This window comes from Betta splendens, chromosome 13, assembly GCF_900634795.4.
Source record: "Betta splendens chromosome 13, fBetSpl5.4, whole genome shotgun sequence".
Classification (NCBI taxonomy): domain Eukaryota; kingdom Metazoa; phylum Chordata; class Actinopteri; order Anabantiformes; family Osphronemidae; genus Betta; species Betta splendens.
The window spans coordinates 10,205,760-10,227,319 of NC_040893.2; the positions used below are offsets into that span (position 1 = coordinate 10,205,760).

Consider the following 21,560-nt stretch of genomic DNA (forward strand, 5'->3'; position numbering starts at 1 on the left):
CAACTCCAGAGTCACACGTGGCCGCTCGGGTCGGCGCCGCGGCCGAGGAGGAGGCGAGCGTGTTTACGATGTCCAGAGAGGCTGTTTCCCAGAGCTATGACTGTGCTGGAGTCTCCCCTAAAATCCAATAAGTCACTAAGGGCTAAAATACCTGTATATCACCACAGCTGTTCACTGTTATGTTCCCTGAACAACTTCAACAAGCCTTTTGTCACTTACAGTAGGCTGTGTTACTCGTTACTCATTATCCGATCTGTGTGATGCAGAATGAAAGTCTGTCCCCGCAGCCGTTGGTTGTAAAACGTTATGCATCATCCGCTGGACCGTCGGTGTGAAAAAAAAAAGCACTGCTTAGTTTCTGTGTCACCGAGGAGAATGAAAAGGCATTTTCATAATGTGTAACCAGCGCTTTCGTTCTCACACCAAACCTCTGAGCCAGTTGTTGCAGTAGTAGAAGGTAAGTAAAAGTGCAATCGGCAGATGGCTGCGAATATGAGTCCGGTCCAGTCAGAGCGAAACCCTGAGTCACGCTGCATGTGCACCCAGTTAAAAGGTGGGCGGACAGTGTGTTTTCATTGTTCCTGAGCACACAGACGAGCTAACAGACATCTGGATGGAACAAGAAGAAGAATTATATCTATATCTGTATCTGTATCCATAGAAATATCTGTAATATAGTTACCTGCTATCGCCTGAGTATAAGAACTAGTTCAAACCTCAATACACTACAAACTGGATTTAGTTTCTCATTTGATGTCACTGTAGCAGCCTAAAAGTGTTTTAATAAGGAAGTAAATCTAACTAATTCAGATTGTATCAGATGTGTCTATGACCTCTGGGCTCATAAAACCTCAGCAGAGATGGAATAAAACAATAAACCTGTGAACTTCGCCCACGCGTGACCTTGGACCCCGGTCAGTGCGAGCACTGACGACAGCTAGACTTCACTGCGCATTCTGAGCGTGCCCACATACCAAGACATGGATTTAAAAATACTATATACGTATGAGCACTTGAGCTCTATACATATGAACTGCATCATCGGGTCTTCTCTGTAGCCTGATGCTAATATTTGGTCAATTATAGCACTGTTTTAAATCCATTGACCTGAAAAAGTGACAAAACCTTGACAGTGACCTGCTATGACATATATTTCCTAAAGGTGTGTTTTAACAATAGAAATGTTTAAAAGGAAATTGTAATAATACAATGAAAGATCAGAACCATACTGACAGAATAAACGGATACAATCCTGTATTCTGCAAATCTTCTGCGAATTTTACAGCTGACACATGATGACTGTTGGTCAGTGCCGTGTAAATGTTCCTGCTTCACTGCCCGTAAATTCCTTCCACGGTCTGGTTTTGATCGACCCAGATAAAATCTGGTTTTAGACCCATTTCCCCCTGAGAGTGAGCTTCATCATTTCTATGAGCTGCAACACACACACACACACACACACACACACACACACACACACACACACACACACACAGAAATGCCTTGTCCAAACAGCCACAGAAAACGAACCTAATGTGAGTATGTGTTCGTATATTTATCTTAGCTCCCCCAACACATAATGCACCCACACACACAAACACACAGACACACACACACAATGTGACCCTGACAAGCAGCTAAAAATGTCCATGAGCAAGAGGAAGTTAACCTTTAACAAAACTTCCAGTACAAAAGTTCTGCTATTTTATTGCGAGACAGTACACACACACACACACACACACACACACACACACACACACACACACACACACACACACACACACACACACACGTTTGATGAATTGTCTTGTTTGTATATAGTATATATATAAATACATAAATGACATGAGGTGGCTTCTGCTTGACAAGTTTCCATAAGCAGCTGTTGTTTCCATAACAGCGCAGTGAGAGGCCAAAGTCTGCGACGGCCCAGACGGCCTGAACTTTGGAAGCAGTAAAAGAAACTGAGGACGCAGCACATTCGTATTATTGACTTTCACTCACGGTTGGTGACGGCATCGGCGTTGCTGAACATTCAACAGGCAGCGCGCCGTGAGCAGCCTGTGGGAACCAACAGCCGTCTCCCTGGATGCGTTGGTGACCCATTTATCCAGTTCCGCAGATTCACCTGACCTCCATTGGTTTTAAAGCCTTTAAAAAAGCCAGAAAGTCCCTCCTAATCTTATTCCTGAGCCCTAAATACCAGTTTATTGTCCTCATAAACTGCACTCCACTAATTTAAGAGAACATAAAGTGAACAAGCGTCACAATTAAATTGAATGAATACAGTTACCAGGGCACTAAGCTCTGCATTTTCACTCAGATGAGTCACTGTCGCCAGGTAGCAGGGATCTCATAGAGGGTGATTAGAAACTGAAATTGAATGGGATCAATCACAGGTTCCATTCTGAGAATCACTTCACACACGGCCGCGGTGACTTGGCATCGCCGGGCGTCCTGTGGCTCGGCTCAGAACCAGTCTCGTCAGCGTTACCGTCTTTGTGCGCTCACATGGCGCTGACTCAGGTGATGTTATCGATTCTTGAATGTCAGAGCCGTGAGTCACAGCGCACACACGCATGTGCACATGCGTGTGTGCGCTGTGACTCATCTGTTCCCTCTGGCTGTGGACCGGGTCGGTGTGCGTTTGTTCGGTGTCAGACGGGTTCCAGTGTTGGAGCCAGTGCTCACATACTGTGGATCTAAAGAGAGTCCTATCAGTTTTTCCTCAGGTGGAAGTTCAAGTTGTTCTTATTGGTAGATAAAAGCTGGGCTCGGTGCCTGACGGCCCGGCCTCCATCTTGGACGCGCATGTGACGTATTTATCACAGTGTGACTTTAAGCTATCGCCGCTGCTTCATTTTACTCGAGACTGAAGATCAGCCATGGAATTTCCCTTTGAAAAGTAACTAAGCGTATTAGCATATAAAAGGCTCGCAGATTGAGTGTTCTGCCCGAGCGCTGAATGTATTTTCATCTGTGGCTTCGTTTCTCGCAGTTGTTCTTATTGCAGCTGAGTATGAAGCTCATTTCATTTCATAGCTGCAACCTATTAAAATAACTGGCTATATTATTGACGTGAATATATTCATAAAACGGCACATTCTGTCATCCGTCGCAGCGGCTACAGTGCATCCTCAGCTAATTCTAAAATACTGATAAAAAGCAAAGCTGTTGCAGCCAGCCTGTATTGACTCGGGCTGTGTCTTCTCCCGTAAAAAAGGAAGAAAACGACCCGAAAAAGTCAAAATACCTGTGACGCAGACGCGATTACGAGGCCCAGTGACAAACACCATGCGGCGTACAGTAACCGTCGATCCGTGAGCTGGTACCCAGCTTCATGTGATGCACAGTCAAACCGAGCGGCTGCGGCGGTGACTCACCGCACCGGCGCCTTTGATCTTACCTATCCCCATCATGTGAGTGTGTGTCATGCGGTTTCACACTGGAGAACATGCGCATGTGTCTCTCTGAAGCATCACAAAGGAACCAAGACGGAGGGGAGGGGGGGGGGTTGAGCAGCGAAGCGGTGGGAAACAAACTGTATCGTCAGGGCTGGAAACTTCTCTGTAGTTTCCTGGTTGCTTCCGCCGGCTTTAAAGCCACGGTGACTTCATCAGTCCGTTCTCGGCTGGCGCTGGTGTCTGACAGCAGAGCCGAGCAGCTGGAGCACGGGTCCGCACGGTCAACGGGCCCCCACGCAGAACCACGGGGCCGCAGCCCATGAAATGCCGCCGAGTGGAGGCTCTTGTAGTATTGTAGGATACAGTATTTATCCTCAGTGATTCATAAAACCCCTCTTCATGTAATAGACTCTGTCCACCGTGACTTGAGCATCCGCCCTGGTTTGGACATGTCACCTTCCCGACAGTTCCACCAGAAGCGGCGGCCGTGGCTTGGTGTTCAGGGCAGGGTTGGTGGTTGATGGTAAACTCCCGGCTCCCCCCGGTTCCCGGCCACGCGCCGCGGCGTTCCAGGACCTGAAACCGAATCCCCGCCCACCGCTGTACCCGCCCGTCCGCAAGAATTTCCCCCAGGGAATTAATAAATATAAGTTCAAATAATAGTTTCTCACGCGTACGTGAACACACACAGAAACACACACGTGATGGTGACTCATGACTCCTTTTTTTTTCTTTTGCACTGTTTACAATTACAGTTGGGCTGGGCCACCCAATAACACGGTCTCACTTTATTTCTGTGAATCATACGGTCGTAGGGTTTGTTTGTTGACAACATCATGAGAAAGCCTTCATTCCTCGCGCTGAACTTCAGGGAGTGATCTTTTGGTCGTGTCATCCTGAGGACACTGTGGCAAATATTCCATCTTAAAACCAAAGTTTTCCATTACAGGCAGACTGTCACAATGATTGGCCTACGTCCATAACGATGAATGTGTTAAATGGAAAACATTATGCTTCAGACCCATGTTCTGACTGACCAAAACACCACTGACTGTCAGAACGCAGTTTCCTCTAATGGAAACAAACTCACAAACCTGACATTATGTGCTGACGACAAAAACGTGGAACTGAATGAATTGCACTCAAACAAATACCATCGTAAACCAACATTTTTGTGCTTCCGTTTCCTTGAGGAACTTTTGGACCTATGCTGTGATGGTGATGTTCAGCGTGAGCGCTGACCTGACCTCTGACCTCTGGCACGGTGACGTACAGCGAGACCGCAGTGCAGAGAAAGGAGCACGATGTTCCACAAATAAGCTAATTGCATTTGCACCTAAATTAAGACTTTCCACAACATGCAGTCTTGCAGTATGAGCTCTGCTTCGTCTGCTGTAGCATTATACTGTAAAACCAATTGTGGCTGGAAACACACAGTAATCGCTTAAAGGTTGTGGTCTGGCTTCATTTTTGCTTTTTGCTTCTTGTCCTTTTGAAAAACACCCCAGATTTCAACGGATACTGAATTTTGACAGATTACAGTAAGCTGCTCTATTTGTCTTCCACCGCCGCTGACAGTAAATATCGCGGGGTCGCGAGCAGGAATCTCACCTTTGCTGTAAACTGACACCGGGCTTCTACTCGGGCCGCGCTCAGTTCCTCTGAACAGGCTTTTCTCGCTCCACGCAACAGCGGCGGTTTAACGCTGACCTCACGCTGACAGCTCTGACAAACGGCGCATTCCTTCAAGCGCGTCGGGCCCCAGCTGCCGACCCGATGCCGCTGCGCTCGGCTCGGCCCAGAGCTGCATAGCGCGCGTTCCTCACTGACTCACCGAGGCCCTGTTTGTGTTTGTATTGTCATCCTTCTACCTCCACTCACATGTCACGTCTGTGTGTGTGTGTGTGTGTGTGTGTGTGTGTGTGTGTGTGTGTGTGTGTGTGTGTGTGTGTGTGTGTGTGTGTGTGTGTGTGTGTGTGGCACATAAACAAGTCCCTGACTCAGTGCGTTATATAACCCAGTCGGCCCAGTTGCTACTTTAAGTGCCAGTCAAACCGCTCCGTCCGCCCAGTTACCGTCTGCGAGCAGGAAGTGGCACCTTGTCGAGAGCCACGGGACAGAGTCGCGGATGTTTTTTCGCCCCGCTGTTCGGAGCTGCGGGCGAACGCCGAGACAAAGGTTTTTTTGCTCGCCGCACACGCACACACATCCAAACACACACATGGGTGCGTGCATCATTTCCTGCCACAAACTGAAAACAGGTTTCACCTGCTGATGTCATACTGAGAGGCCTCGCCTTGCTCAAACCTCCAGGAGCAGGCCACACCCTGGGACTTGTCTCCAGGCTGCAAACACACACACACACACACACACACACACACACACACACACACACACACACACACACACACACACACACACAGATAATATATGTAATATAGCATGCTGGTTAGAATGTCAGGCAGAGCTTTGATCCATGACACTTCAAGCACCAGCCATCATTTCTCCTGTAGGCAGCGTTAACACACACTTTTACTCTCAGCTAGAGCACATGAGTCAAAACACTGTAGCTGCTTTTTCTGTGACTAGTTTTGTTTCCATAGATATTTCTCACGAACGTGAATATGCACGTGAATGAGTAGGAGTTGGTGTAAATAACAACAAATGTAGGCGCTAAAGTAGCCTTACTGGTGTAACATGATGCAATGATAACACAACAAGCGATATCAATAATAAGACGGTGACGTAAGACAGAACAAGTCGTTCAAGTTCCTTTTAGTTTATGCTTTTGTAGTTTTGATCATAATTTTCAATGCAGGACGTTTTAAAGCATCTGTAGATGCTGATGCTGTAGTTCTGTAGTATATGAGATACTATCATGTACAGTCAGCGTCTGCAAACTAAAGGTGAAGAAGCGTCTGATGCAGTGAAATGCTGTCACTGTCACCTGACAGGCGCGACCTGTCACCTGATCAACCTGATAAACCTTTCATAAACCACAAGTGTGAGAACAGAGAGGAGCACAGAGAAGCGGTCGCTGTTGGTTCATGCCAACGTTCTGTTGACGTGAAAAGGTTTCAGGACAGTTGAGTTTCAATCCACCCCGTCCAGTGCTCAAGGTAAAGAGAGCAGCTAGTGTTAGAGTCACATCTAATCCCTGCAAAGCCACATGCATCCACTTCATTAGTGTGTGAGCTGGATTTGATTGTCACCACTCTGATACATTCATATCAGAGCCCCCGCTGCTGAGGCCCTGACCTGTGTTCACTGTGCTGCAGCTTCTCACGCACCAGCAGCGCTCCTCAGTTCAAGCTTTGCTCCCTTTAGATTTGCAAAAAGGATTTGAATGTGACACATAAACATGATCTCTGTATTTTTACCATCTCCGCGAAAACGCACACACGCACGTCCACGCTGTTACAGCTTTACACCTCCGTACTGTTCACACACATTACAAGGGAGTCTTTCAAAGGTGATGAGTGAGCGGCGACATAGCCTGTGTGTGTGTGTGTGTGTGTGTGTGTGTGTGTGTGTGTGTGCGCGCGCGTGTGTGTGTGTGTGTGTGTGTGTGTGTGTGTGTGTGTGTGTGTGTGCGTGTGTGTGTGTGTGTGTGTGTGTGTGCGTGTGTGTGTGTGTGTGTCAATAGTGGTGTAGTGGGAAATTCAAAGTGTATGTGAGAGAGCGAGCTGGGACAGAAGACTGTCTGTGTCATTTGCTTTTTCATTCTTTTAATAACCCAGGAGGTGAATTAAAACAGGAGCGATGACGCTCTCCACTCTCCAAACCTCCGGATGTTCCTCCGGAGTCATTTTTAATAAATATTGTGTATCCCGCGGCCGTCGTTGTGCTCCGTTGCTGAGATTCAGGATCACAGGTGACCTACAAGGCTGTAATTCAACCGGCCAATTACAGCGTTGCCGGTTGGAGCCCAATTAACTTGCAATGTACATTTCTTAATTACAGTAATTCAGCCTTATTTTCAGTTCGGCCTTCGGTGGTTGAATCGGTCGTACGAGCCCGGCGGGGCCTTGGAACTCCACTAGACGATCAGCAGCTGGAAAAAAAAAAATAAAAATCTAAAATTCTAGCTCTGCGCGCCAGCTCTTACGCAGCACCACCACTCTGGCACGGGTGAAACTCCCTTCTCCGCTCACTCCTCCTTCTGCGTCCGTACGTGTGTGTTTTGCAGCGCAGCCAGCGACATAGTTTTCCTTTTAAAGAAGCAGCAGCAGCAGACAAGAGACGCAGTCAGAGAGAAAGTGCAGAGGCAGGAGCAGGTGAAGGAACTGCAATCAGGGCGATCGGAGGAGATTGTGGCACGACGTCACAGAGGGCGACCGGGCGGTGACGTCTAAGAGCCACTCAAACAACAATGTGTGAACGAAAATAAAAACCCCAAGCATCACACTGCGTGACGGCCATCTGCTCCGACCTGCACAGCCAGGCCGCTGTTTGTTCTAGGCACATGCGAAACGTGAGGGGAAAAGTCCGAGTTTACGACCAGTTCCTGTGGTCGCGCTTCAGTGAAGCTCCTCAGCGGCCTCGTCTGCGCCCACGAAGCCGAACCCGGAGCATCTCAGTTCACCACCAGGAGTCCGACGTGTCCCTCGGCGCCGCGGCAACAAGGCTCCTTTTGTGACTGGGAGGTGACAGGAGATCCGCGGAGCCGGTGAACTTATGAATCATCTGCCAGTTAGTCATCGCTTGAAATCAGTCCACTGATGCTTTATTACAGTCATTCACATGAGTAGGCACTTTGTCAAGGCGTTTACAGAAACAGGCGCTGTGAATGTACACAGTACCTGTAAGTACATGCATATGAATAGTGTGAAACAACTAATCAAAGAGACAAATGCTCCCACAACGGGTTAAATTCAGTACATGACAGTAAATAAGGATCAAATTCATATGGTGTCTGTATTCAAACAGAGCTTTTACACAGTAGTTCCTGGCATATTGTAGGTTTCTACCTGTCATTTGCACTATAATAACTACATCATTGTGAATAAACACCAAAGGTTTGTGGTGGTGAAATAAAGGACCATTACATCACAAGTATCAGCTTTTCATGTTGCTACGAGCGCGGAATGCAAACATTACAGCAAATATGTCCTTCAAATACTTGACAGCGATGACGTGGTCGCCGTACGTGTAACTGAAAGTTGTGTGTTTGACTCCTCCCGTCTGATTTCGGGCCCCTTCGTAAACCTCTGGGGCAGTTTCAGCGCGAGCCCCAGCTCATTTCCTGGCAGCGCGCGCTCTCCAGCACTGCCGTTCAGAACATTTTGTCTCAGTCGTTTCGTTTTCCAGCCGTGACTTCCCGTCCAGCCCCCCCCCCCCACTCTCATTCTTCTGCATTTCTTCACCCGAGACTCCGTTTCCGTGTGAGAAGGAAGAGCTCTGGCGCTGCTGGAATAGTTGGAAGGGAAATGGAGACAGAGCGAGGGGGGGGGGGTGTGCGCGTTGCAAAACTTCACAGAAGCGTTTAAGAATCGCAGCTGGAAGCGGCACGCGTGCCCCAGAGGCTTCGACACAGGCAGGAAGGCAGCAGTGAGTGGACGAAGGGCGGAGGAAAAGTTCATATTCTCCCGGTTACGACAGGATTGCTCAACAGTGAAAAGTCTGCGATAAGGGAGTTGAAAGGTCACGTTTCTAAAAATCCACCTAATACGCAGCGGATCGATGATTTCCTGTAAGTGGGAGAATCTGATGTTTTTTTCCTGGAACTGCACAGATGCGGCTGCGTTCACTCCCCCGTGTCTGGACCCAGGACGGGGTAACGTCCCAGCGAAGGGCGCCCCGGTCACTCATTGCCTCCCTCGCTGGGGCTTCTCTCATTCACCTTGCGAGGTCAGTTTAGCGCTAGGCAAACGTTAACGTGGGGCCGCTTCCAGTGGAGTGTAATCCTTAACCAGCACAGTCCTCGCAGACAACTCAGGTTTTCTGTTCCCTTTTTCATTTCCTGGTGGAGGAGATTTGAGGCCCATAGTTCAACAGGCCCAGTACTGCTACTCAGTAAAGTACGTTTTGTGCAAAGGCTGTTTGAATCAACTATGACTGGAAACGGGACACTTGTTGCAAAAGAGCATCTTGATCTTGCAACACGGCTGGAATTCCTTGCACAACTACGTCCTACCAATCATTCCTCCATGTTTTGTCCAGCGCCCTCAGGTAAAGCAAATCAAATTTGCTTTAGCCTCCGCAAAGGAATTCAATTAATCCAATCAAAACCTTTACACTGCTCCTGAAGGGGGGAAAAAACTTCTGAAATTTGTTTGAGATGTGGATGAGAAATGTGTAACTCTGCAGAGAAAACACACAAACACACACACACACACACACACACACACACACACACCATTTCACCACTGCCCCACGGCAGAATGCCACATAAACAAGTGCTGCGCTGGAAAGCACAGACAATAATTGCGGTATTGTCCTAGGTTGCAGTTGCAGCTGTCAAGAGTTTAGAATAAGAATTATTACTATTTTTATTTGCTGGTTTCATCTGCTGCTCTGGCAGAGTTTGACCCACAGCAGAAATTCCTCCAGGGCCACGCGAGTGCACAGGCGACGGATATTTCCGCATTGCTCATGGTCACCGGTCTAAACACTGACGTTGGCGCTGGTTTGATAAGATCATGTTACATTTGTACCGTCTGTACTTTTACACAACACCTAAGATAAGACTGCGGAACCGTGTCATCAGGACTATCAGTCGACAGGTCCAGTGTATCGACTGTTTTAAAGGGAGCCTCCGACAGGTTTGACTGATTACACGCTTTAAGAAGCAGCTGTGCAGAAAGGAGTGTGACCTCGTCTGCACGTCTTTAACCCCTTCAAGCCCTCAACGTGCGGCCTGTCGCACACCTAAAGGGAAATATCTACAGTAATTACATGAACAACATGACCTCAATGAAATAAATGTGTATGTGGGAAGCAGGAAACAGCTTCGGTCAAATGGCTGAGCTGCGTCAGTACATTTATTCTGCTCGAGAAAAGGAGGAAGCCGTCATCAGCTGTGGACTAAGTCGCCAGTTACTGGTAATGGCGTCGGCGCGTTGCTCAGCATATGGACTGATGTAAACGCAGGGACGGCCGCGCGTTTGCGACACGCCGGGGATTTCTCACACCAGTGCATGTTGTGCAGCCTGTGAGGGCAGCGGAGTCCGACTCATCCGTTCTCTGTTAATGACTCCTATGGCGACGTCTCCGGCTGCACGTTCGCAGCCTGTGCTCATTGTGTGGTTTGGTCCACAGTGACCCCTGCGCTGTCCTGCACTGGGGCCTGTTTGTCTGTGTGCGACATGAGATGGGGACCCGGTCACCTGCTCGCGCCTGTGGACGCAGGTACTTTCCTCCGAGCGCTGACTCACTCACCCTCCTCATCCTTCATCCGTGCGAGTCACGTGGCAGCGGGCGGACATCTTGGCTCCGCGGAGCCGCCGCGCGCGCGTTGCTGCGCGACCGCTGAACCCGCGCCGACTTACGCGAGCAATGTTTGGCGCGTCACCATGGCGATGTAGCGGGGGGCCACGGTTAAATATTTGCTAAGTGTCACGTATCAGGCACAAAGGCTGGTCAAGCGGCGTCTGTCAGGGGCTTCGGCTGAAACGGAGCCTGAGCCGCAGGCTTAGAGGCACGAAACGAAAGCAGACACAGTAGAAACAAGGCGATGTTAATATGTGTATATATATATATATGTGTATATATATCCTGTATGTATATATATATATATATATCTAATATATAATATATATATATATATATATATATATATATCTATATATATATAATAGATAATATATTATCTAAGATCTATATCGTAATATTAATATATATATATCATATAATCTATATCTATCTATCTATATTATATCTCTATATACATATAGCATCTCTTCATATCTCTCATATTCTCTACTATCTCTATATCTCTATACTATATATCCTATCTAGTGATGGTTTAAAGGCTCAGCCTGTATATAGGCCTGTATATATATACCCTATATAATATACAGGATATATTCATTCTCTCTGGCTTCGCATGAATATGGTCTGGGTGACAATGACATTATTCAGAGTGAGTCAGACTCCCCCTCACTTTAGCTCTTGTTAAAGCAGAAGAGCGTTTCTCCAGAAAGTAAACCCAGCGGGAGCCGAGTTACCAGCACAGCTAATACGCTACTACCCACTATTACGTCAGGAATTAAGGTGTGTAGCGACACAATATTACACATGTTTTCTGTGTGGGGGCATTTTTTCCTAAAACTAAAACTGAACTGAATAAATAGAAGCAGGTTTTATTCTGGTTTTCTCTCAGGCTGAAGTGACTCTTTGGTGAAGAGAATGAGATAATATTTGACATCTGCAGTAACATCTGGTTCCTATAATTATTGTTTCATACCAAAGTTAGACGGCGACGACAACAACAACAACACATCATCCCAGAACAGACTGCTTGTGTTCTCATATTAGAGGTTTCCCATAATCTACTCGGCGATTTGCAGTTCTGGGGAGCTCCAAGTCTGTCGGCATGTGACATAAAAGCCCAGTGGAAAGGCTGGCAGTGAATGCTCCCTCACTTAGTCACCAAGTGGGGGAAAAACAATGTGGAGGAAACCAGAATGCTCCTTTAAGATTGTGTTTGTGCGTCCATGCAGGACAAACGTGTGTGTGTGTGCACGCGTGTGAGTGAGCGAGCGAGCGGGCGAGCGAGTGCCCCTCCCTGTTCCAGCGGCATTCCGTGGAAGTGAAGAACAAGCGCCGAGAGGAACGAGTAGAGCCAGATCTGCGGGCGCCGCCATCACACGCACACGCAGGAACACGCCACGAACACACGTGTCGGTCGCTCACCTCCTCGGCGCCGGCTCACCGGACCGCAGCAGAGCAGTGAATCAGCCCGGGAGAAGTGCTTTTCCACAACCTGTGGACGAACCCGTAACACTTCTAACGCTGAGCTTTATATTTAGGCAGGTTATTTATACCAGGCTGCAGTTATTATTAGCTGAACACGAGAGGCCTGCTGGGTTTCTTGGTCAGACTGTGACTGTGTCCATTTGCAACACGGGATCATTTATTAAAGGAAACGTGGCATTACATCATCTTTGATTTAAAAAAAGCCTGTGTTGTGAGCAGGTCGGACCCCATCCATGTCATAAAAATGAACAGTGTTCACTGGAACACTAGTAAAGAATATCTGGACGCTAAGTCATGACTCGTGAGTTATCGCTGAGGCAGAAGCACATCAACACGCAGCTATTACGCTAGGACGGTTTACTGTAATGCAGATGAGGAGGCAGATGTGCTGTGGCGGTAATCTGCCCTGAAACCGTCTCACACTCAACATTTGTTGAAGCAGAAGTGGGAACCTACTTGACATTTCCAATCTTAATTAGCATATCGTTCAGTAGATGATCTGATTCACGCCATGTTTGAGGTCGATACGTGACCTCGTCTACAGAGCCTGACAGCATCGAAACACTTTTTTAATGCGTTATTAATTTAACAGACTGATAATTGTACTGACATATAGACTGATAATATGTTGCTGTATGAATCTGCTGACTTAGCAAGAATCATATACCTAATACGGTCATCGCTGTCAGTCATGCCCGTCTTCCCGCCCACTCTGCAAATTTCCCAGTGTTTTATAGTTTGGCCTGAGGCTGAGACCAGCGGTTTTTGCCCGTGGCATCTTCCTTCTGTTTACCGTCGCCGCTAAGCAATTAATGCCGCTGTGACTCGGCGGCGGCGCTTGCACAACTTTCATCCGTACTCTGGATTCTGTCACCGCTTTGCCTGAGCATGACTCACGTTAGCGGGTGACACATGGAGCAACAGCGGCGGCCGCGATGAAAATAATGTGATCTCTGATTAGCTGATATCAGCACCACGGCCTAGAAATAGAAGCAAAGTGGAAGCTGGTGGATGTGTTAATGCGCATTAGACCTTTTACGGTCATCTGCTTTGAGGCCCCATCACTTATTCTGCTTCACTTTTGCTCCCATCATCCGCGTTGCGTGACTTTCAGAGTCATCGGAGCCATTCAGCATTCGTCAGGCTGATGTAGTCAATGAACAAGCGGCCTCGTCACACGCGCGCTCCTCAAGGTCGCCCGGCAGCGGCACGGTTCGGACGCACTGATGCTGGATCTGAAGTCAGGTGACGCGTTGTGAAACGGCCGCCTGTTGCTCGTGAGTCCAGGAAATAACCCTCTATGAGTGTGTAACGTGGGATAACGCAGCGCGTGCTGGCACTCACTCACTGTTACTGTAACAGCTCCGCGGGGGGCGGCCTCTCGCTTCCCGCGACAATGAAAGGGAAAGACAGCTGCTTCGGGGCCCGATGCTCATTTGACCTTTGGAGACGACAACACACGTGTTTCCACTGCGGTTACAATTTATTTAGGGTTAAAAGTGGGCACGAGTGTGAACTTCCCATCGAGAGATAACAAGTTCAAGCGTCTGCCGACGCGCGACGAGCCCAATAACAGGACGCTAAACACGCCAACACGTCGGAAACAAATGTCACATAAACACAAAATAGAGGAAGTCGTGAAAACAGGCGAAGCCCGGCGTCGCGCCGCAGGTTCTGACGTCTGGCCAGAACTTGGGTTCTGGGAAGCGCTGAGGCTTTCGCGGGACACTGGAGCCGCCGTGTCACCGTAACAGAAACTGAAGGAAACACACAGTTGTGTGCGTTCTGGTAAACAACAGGGCGTGATAATATTTCTCTCCTCCTTGTGGTGAAAGACTGAATGAGGTGATTTACAACACTTCCTGACAACGGAGCGTTAGTCATAGGAATGTATGCATTGTATAAGACGCCTTTTATGCATCTGGGTCAGTATTTAGGCGTCTGCTACAGTAAAGCCCCGATCGGCGGGTTGACTGTGTGGTGACGAGGGGACCAACGGCAACAACATCCCTGCTTGGCGCTTCTGTGAAGGCTGTAAACAACCGCGGCACTGAACATGTGTTCGGGCACGTTGGGAATGAACAGCGAAGCCTGCGCTGAGGACTGCAGGGCGCGTAAATGAGCCCGCTTGGCTTTCACATGCCTACAAAACTGAAACATTTCTCACAGCCGGCTAAAAATACACAGTTTTCTTTCTGTTCTTCCTTCGCCCGCCCACCGCTGAGCTCACGTATGAAACATGAGATGAGGCCGAGGGAGGAGCAATTCCGGAACACGCAGCCAAGGAAAACTCCCCCCCCCCTAAGAGTAGGAGTTCCCTTTTTCTTTCAGCTATAAAAAGTCAAAAGACGCAGCCCAGACATAACTTGACTTGAGTCTGGACGCAGGTATCGGACAGTCGGGTGTGGATCAGAGCTGAATCTTCTCTTTTTGACCAAACTGATTACAGCATGTCCGATATGCTTGACGTCAGTACGAAGGTGAGTCCAGGTTTATGGATACGGACTCTTGTTTATGAATTGCTGCTTTTCCCACTGTGTGAGTTACTGATTTGAAGGAGAAACTCCTTCTCCCTCAGTTCAGTCACAGCCGACTTCTCTCTGTAAAGAGTTAAGGATAAGAGCCTCAGCAGCTGCTGAGTTGGTTCTTTTTCTAAATTCTCATTATCACAACTATTCATGATAAATGGGAAGCAATTAAAACTGATCTTTATTTAAACTATCTTTAACTTCTGACTGCAGATAATCCACTTCTGGCCGTAACTGCCTGATAGTTTAGTTTGCTATTTGTAAAATATGTTTAGTATAATCAAATATGAGCCTAAACAGTGACATTGCTGAAGGGTTAGTTGTTAAAAATGAATTAAAAAAGGGGAAAGTTGTGCATTACGTTGTCTGAATGTCTGTATATTCATTATCCCTTTAACTCTGTGTCACAGAACTATCTGAACCTGCTCCCGGATGATGATTCCTTGTTCTCGTCTCAGTCTCAACTCAAAGCCCCGGGGCACAGCCGGCTCAGCCGCTCGGCCTCCTTCTTCTCCCCCGACTGCGCGAGCCACAACCTGAGCGCGGAGCACGTCGGCGATGACGGCAGCTCGGCCCCCCTGTGGCCCTCCAACATCTGGAGCCAGGCCCCCGTCCCCAAGGCCAAGGCGGCCTTCAGGCCGGACCGCTCCATGAGCCTGACGGAGTCCAGCAGCAGCCTGCTGCACCAGCTGAGGGCCCAGGAGGCCTTTCCGCTGGGCGCCGCCCCCACCGTGGCCCCCCCGCCCGGCTTCCCCCCCTCCTCCGCCCTCCCGGCCCAGCTCCCGCCGGTGCTGTCCGGCAACCGCTACAAGACCGAGCTGTGCCGCGGCTTCCAGGAGACGGGCAGCTGCAAGTACGGCAACAAGTGCCAGTTCGCCCACGGCGAAGCGGAGCTGCGGGGCATGTTCCGCCACCCCAAGTACAAGACCGAGCCCTGCAGAACCTTCTACAACTTCGGCTACTGCCCGTACGGCTCCCGCTGCCACTTCATCCACGAGGAGAAGCTCGGCGGCGCCCTGCTGCCTGCCAGGCTGCAGAGCCAGCTGGGTCCCAGCGAGGGTCCGGGCCCTCGCCACCCGCTGCGCCAGAGCGTCAGCTTCGCCGGCTTCCTGGGCTCCTCGCGCTGCTCGCCGCCCCCGTTCTTCCCCTCGTCCCTCGGCGACGCCAACGCGGGCTTCAGCCGCGCTCCCTCCGTGTCGCCGCCCCCCGCCGACCTCCTCTCCCCCGTCTTCCTGGACGCGGCGCAGTTCCAGTTCGGCGGCCGCCAGAGCCGCGCCAGCGCCGGAGACATCCACGGCGTTCCCCTGATCCTGGAGCCGAAGGCCTCGCGCTGCGTGTGCGGCCACGGGAATAACGGCGGCGGCGGCGGCAGAGTCTTCGGCGGCGCGGAGGAGGACGGCCGCACGTTCTTCGGACCCCTGGGGGGCAGCGCCTTCACGAAGCCCCCCGGGCTCCAGCGCTCCTCCTCCGAGGACTCGCTGGAGGACAGCTACAGCAGCAGCAGCAGCGGGGGCTCCAGTGGGAGCGAGTCCCCCACGTTCGACGGCTCAGCCATAAAAAGGCTGACGGTGTTCGAGCGTCTGTCTCTGTCTGACTGAGTGCAGCTCCAAAGACCACGACCGGCACTTGCCAGAGACACAACAACACTTCAAATTATTTATTTATGTTTGTAAGAATAGAATAGAAACTCAGACAAACTACACATACTGAGATTTTATTACCCAGATGTAATTGTATTTTTATACTAAAACCTTTGTGTAGCTTCTCAGACCTTTGTATGTGGTCTTCCATTAGGTTTAACTCACTGCAGGTCTTGACAGGACCAGTCGTCTGGCTGGTCTGTTCTATAAATCAGTAATTCCTGTGCCTTCGTAATTCTCCCTGCTCGAAAGGCTTTTCACACTTTTTGCCAAAGACAGTATGTTTGTCTCAGTAGCCTTCGTCAGCGAGACCTGACATGTGTCACTGATGCAATTCTAATCTGTGATATGCACTTTACAGCTAATTGAAATGGGAGAAGCTGTCGATTCTCCCAGTAGCATTCTACCAAAGCTTTATACATCACTCTTATGTGTGTGTGTGTGTGTGTGTGTGTGTGTGTGTGTGTGTGTGTGTGTGTGTGTGTGTGTGTGTGTGTGTGTGTGTGTGTGTGTGTGTGTGTGTGGGGTGTTTGAGTGCAAAGGTGTGACCGTTGATTTTTTTTTCTGAGACCTGGGGTGCATATGTAAGATGCAGAATGCATCATTTTGTTCGATAACTTGTAAATGCACCCCATCTGTTAACGTTTTTTTTCTTTTGCTTTTGGATTTGTTCCCTGTTTGCTCGACAACGTGGTTCAGGGACTTGGCAGTTCACAGTATTCATTTTGGTTATCGGTTGCCTCGTGTTGTTTAAGTTAAAAAATATATATATTTATTTATTTATTTGTGTTTAACAAACAAATTCATTTTGTACTTCATTTTATTTATAGAGAAATTCTTCAAGATCTGTGAAATATCAATGTGACAGAAAAGAAAAAAAGAAAACTGAAAAAAGCAGAGTCTTATATTTTTATTTGCCTTAAAGGGAAAAATTATTGTGAATAAACAAATGAAATGAAATATCTTCTATATCTGGATTCATTTGTTTCATAGATTACATACCACAGCACATCTCCTTCATAATATCAACCAGTTCTACAACAATAATGTGAAACAGTAACTAAAAGCATAGGTCGAGGGAAGTGTTGGACACTGTTGGTCTTTGCAGTGTTGTATATACGTCACCTCATACATGTGTCACACAGATTTAATACCAGAAGGATAAACCTCCTGCAAACTGAGGAAATAAAACTGACACCTGCCTGATGAATCCTGAACGTATATGAGACACATACAGTGGACACCTTATCTGAGGAATTACAAAAAGCAAAACAATCTGCATATTATTCATTCTTCTTCTTCCCTGAATGTTACTTTTGTTCAGGCTTCGCTCCCTACAACCGGCCTGTTTAACTGTTTCGTACACGTTATTGTGTAAGCCACATTTACATGCTAAGCAAAAATTCATGAAAATACCCTGTTGCAATTTCCAGTTTGTGATCCCTGTGTGCAATCATGTTGAGAAACTCCCACCACAGCCTCCACCCCACCGCTGCCACAGCCGGAGTCAGATTTTAGCTCAGAGAACCAGGAGAGCGCAGTAGCATTAAAGCATTAAAGTAAAGGTGCATTAAAAGTAAAGGTGCGTCTATGGAGACTGGGAGCTCGTGTTGCGTTCGGAGGAAACGCTTTTGTGCATGTTGCATTTGAAGCTGGCGACTTTGTGCGATCGTGACTAATATTTGCTGTGCGCGATGGCGTTCCTGCTGTTTCCAGAGCTGTGACCTTGACCGTCCCGAGATAAAAAAAAAAAACTGGAAGTGTGTGGTAATAGAAAAGTTTGGAAAGGTTAAAATCTATTAACAGATTTCTAAGAAACCTCAGAGCCCAAGAGTTGGAGCTGCATCCAAAGGCCTAGCTATTCAGTAATATTAGTGTGTTATTCAGAGCAGGTTTAACACCTTAGCCCTGTTATTCCCTCGCCGTCTTCTGTATATTTGCCTTCGGGCTCCCTTTTATGGGTGGGCGTCAACAGCTTGTTGGTCTCGACTCACAGCTCCGCACAAGCGCTAATGAAGTCAATTGTTTAGTGGCGACAGCACATTGACCAACAAGATCACAAGACTGTGTCTTTACACCTGATGATGAAACTAAGAGCTGAAGTAAGCACAGCTACACATTTTTTTTATGTTTCATTTCCCTATTTACTGCCATTATGCAAGTGGCCTTTGTTACCATGGTAACCACGGGGCTTTTGGCTTTAAACTAAAACTAAAAGAGATTACCACAAACCCTACAATAAGGTTTTTAAAAGACTCAGTCAGAAATATTATAAAGCCCCTATAGTTGTTTTTAGGGCCTCGGTTTCAGACTCTCCAACTACTATTGTGCATTGAAACCTTGAACCTTGTTCCCTTTTGGACCAATGTCAGGATGTGTTGCCATGGCGAGGCACAATGACCGCAAAGTGTAAACAGCAAAGAAAACAACAAGGGATAAGTGTGTGTGTGTGTGTGTGTGTGTGTGTGTGTGTGTGTGCGTGCGTGCGTGCGTGCGTGCGTGCGTGCGTGCTTGCGTGCTTGCGTGCTTGCGTGCTTGCGTGCGTGCGTGTGTGTTCACAAACATTAACTTCACGCCCTGTTCTGTGAGAGCAGGCTGGTTAAAGTTCACCAAACTGGTCGGTTCCCATTAAAAACTAGAGCCGCAGTAAAAAGTAAAATGCCCCGTGGGCTGAGACGTTGCCTCAAAGAATCCCACGACAACAGGGAGGCAGACGTGATATAAGCGTTGGACACTCGCACTCGTCCCGTTTAGTCACCTTATTACCCTCTGATTCAGACACGCCGGTGGTTCTGAACATCACCACCGCCGCCTGTGGAGCTGTTAATGATTAACCGCTAAGCCGCTGCTGTCAAAACGCTAAACCCAAGTCACCTGAGCGCTGTACACACAACACACGCGTGTGCACACACGCACACACCAGCGCAGATAAGAGGTAAACCTGGGTGGGGATCCGTGAACTCAGCTGCATACTGTGCAGCTTGTCATGATTCCAAACTGCCTCTTAATGGGTGAGTTAGTGGTGGAAAACAACTGGGACGAAGAAAACGGCTGGAAGGAGTGTTCAGTGTGATGGTGTCAGTGACTTAGTGGTCTGTGCTGCTAGTCAGGAGCTTCTCAGCCTGAAGCACTAAGCAATTAACTCAACCGGTGACATTCCTGACACAAAATGTGCCGTGTGTCTACCTGCTTCCGCAGTCATGGTTGGCAGCTGCTCCCTGTCGCTCACCCTGTCATAACCTGCAGATTAAGCATTACGCTTGAGTAATCTTTCAACTCCAGGCCTTCGTCAGCCAATGAGAGGATGACGGCGTAGCTTATGTAACTTCTTCTTTACTAAATAGGTCATTGGAAAGCACTATCCTTGGTTTCTTGGAATGAGATTGAGCATATTTGGGTTCATGAACTCCAAACATTTAGGGGCGATGAGATACGAGTCACAGCCCCGAACCAAAGTAAATATGAAAAGACAAACTTCTGATCCCTTGTCTTTGACTGTAAGAGACTTCCATGTCCATGTTAGTGTTTTGTTACTGCCCTCTGTTGTTCAAGGCGTTGTTCAAGAGCGGTGGGTTACGTTTTCTTCAGTCTCTGAATCTCTTTTACTTTAGCCTGAGAAGACTGCACTCAAACAGCAACTCAGAGTTGGTCAACATTACGTGATAATAATATTTATTAATGCATATAAAGTTTTGTGAGTAAAGTAGTTGTGCATTGTTTTAAACATCAACTTTTACACCAAGTCCACAGACGCGACTGAGCCTTTTACTGATCAGTCCTTCGGAGCATTAGCAGCTTCAGTGAGGTGGACCGGAGTCGGCGTGGGACAAGTTTAATCGACACGAAACCATCAGAGCTGCCCGTCTGCAGCCGGCGCCCACGCTGGGCCCTGCTTAGCACAGTTCTGTCTCATGGGTGATCGGTGCACGTACTGTATGTGCACACTGAGTTGCTGGGAGTGCAGGGGGGGCGACCCACAGAACCTGAAGGCAACAGCGGCGTCGGTGAAGCGGACTTGGAAGGCGAGGAAGGAAAAAATATTTGAATAGTGACATCACAGCAGCAGACTGGAAGTGCTGTCCTTTTATAGGCATGTTCTCCCTCTCTGCCACATTCCTCGGCTCCAGGACGCGGGGCCCTCCTCCTCTTCCTCCCCCTCCTCCTCCTCCTCCTGCCCTCGTTTCAAGTGACTTCACTGCTGTGACGCAAACGCCAGGGAAGCAGGGAGGAGAGGGAGCAGCAGGAAGGAGGAGGGGGGGAGCAGTCGGTAAAACTCTCCGAGGGAGAGGGCGAAAAAATTTCCTCAACTCCCCCTTCTTGCCGCCATCGCAAACACTTCTCGTTTCCTCCTTCCTGCCTGAGCTTTTACTTTCACCGGCGGCTGCTGAACGTGGCGCTGGGGGTGAACCGGAGGATTCGGGAGAAAAGTTTCCCACCCGCCATTAACGGAGGCTGAAATATAATAATGTAAAACGTCAAGAAGCTGAAGTCATATGAATGTATTTGTCAATGCAGAGCTGTGCTCTCTTTTTTTTTTTTTTTAACAAAACAAGAAGTGAATCTCAATGAGTTCGTACAAAGTGATCCGAAAAGCAGAAGCGACACTTCTGAGCTGTGGCGCAGATGAAAAACAAGATTTACAACTGGGATGGCAGCCGTCGCTGAAGCTACGCGGCCTGACAAAAAACAGACGCACTCACACACAGTTGCTCTGTAGAAATACACACCAACCTATCTGAACTTGTCTGAGACTCGGGAGGACGCACGCGTTACAAGCACCGCACTGAATGGACTGAACTGAACTGTCAACTACAATAAATTAGTCAGTGGACGCAGAGAAACCCACATCACAACACCACCGTAATGCAAGTGTAACAAATCAATTTCAATTTCATGTCTTATTGCCAGACGTCGGCTGAGTTCTGTGAAGTGCAGCCCGATCCGTTACTTCAGCGCGTTGGGCAGCAGAAGAAAGCCCCTTCAGACAGTTTCACATCTGTTTGTGTTATTAAAGCAGATCTTTCACAACCGACTGGCCCATACATGTTCAGTGCACACTTCCTGTGCAT

At 48.4% G+C, this 21,560-nt stretch overlaps 1 protein-coding gene across 1 annotated transcript; it reads left to right on the top strand.

The window, feature by feature from the left end:
* The first annotated feature begins 14,653 nt into the window (after positions 1–14,653).
* Positions 14,654–17,451, top strand: zgc:162730 (uncharacterized protein LOC564559 homolog). The gene is made up of 2 exons (XM_029172174.3): positions 14,654–14,803; positions 15,262–17,451. The coding sequence occupies exons 1-2, from the start codon at positions 14,774–14,776 to the stop codon at positions 16,447–16,449; spliced, it is 1,218 nt and encodes a 405-aa protein (XP_029028007.1). The 5' UTR covers positions 14,654–14,773; the 3' UTR covers positions 16,450–17,451.
* Positions 17,452–21,560: the final 4,109 nt, after the last annotated feature.

Excerpts from the sequence above, each read along its gene's own strand:
- zgc:162730 (XM_029172174.3), top strand. The coding sequence starts at position 14,774 with ATGTCCGATATGCTTGACGTCAGTACGAAG. Across the intron at positions 14,804-15,261 it reads TGCTTGACGTCAGTACGAAG|AACTATCTGAACCTGCTCCC; the intron begins GTGAGTCCAGGT and ends TCTGTGTCACAG.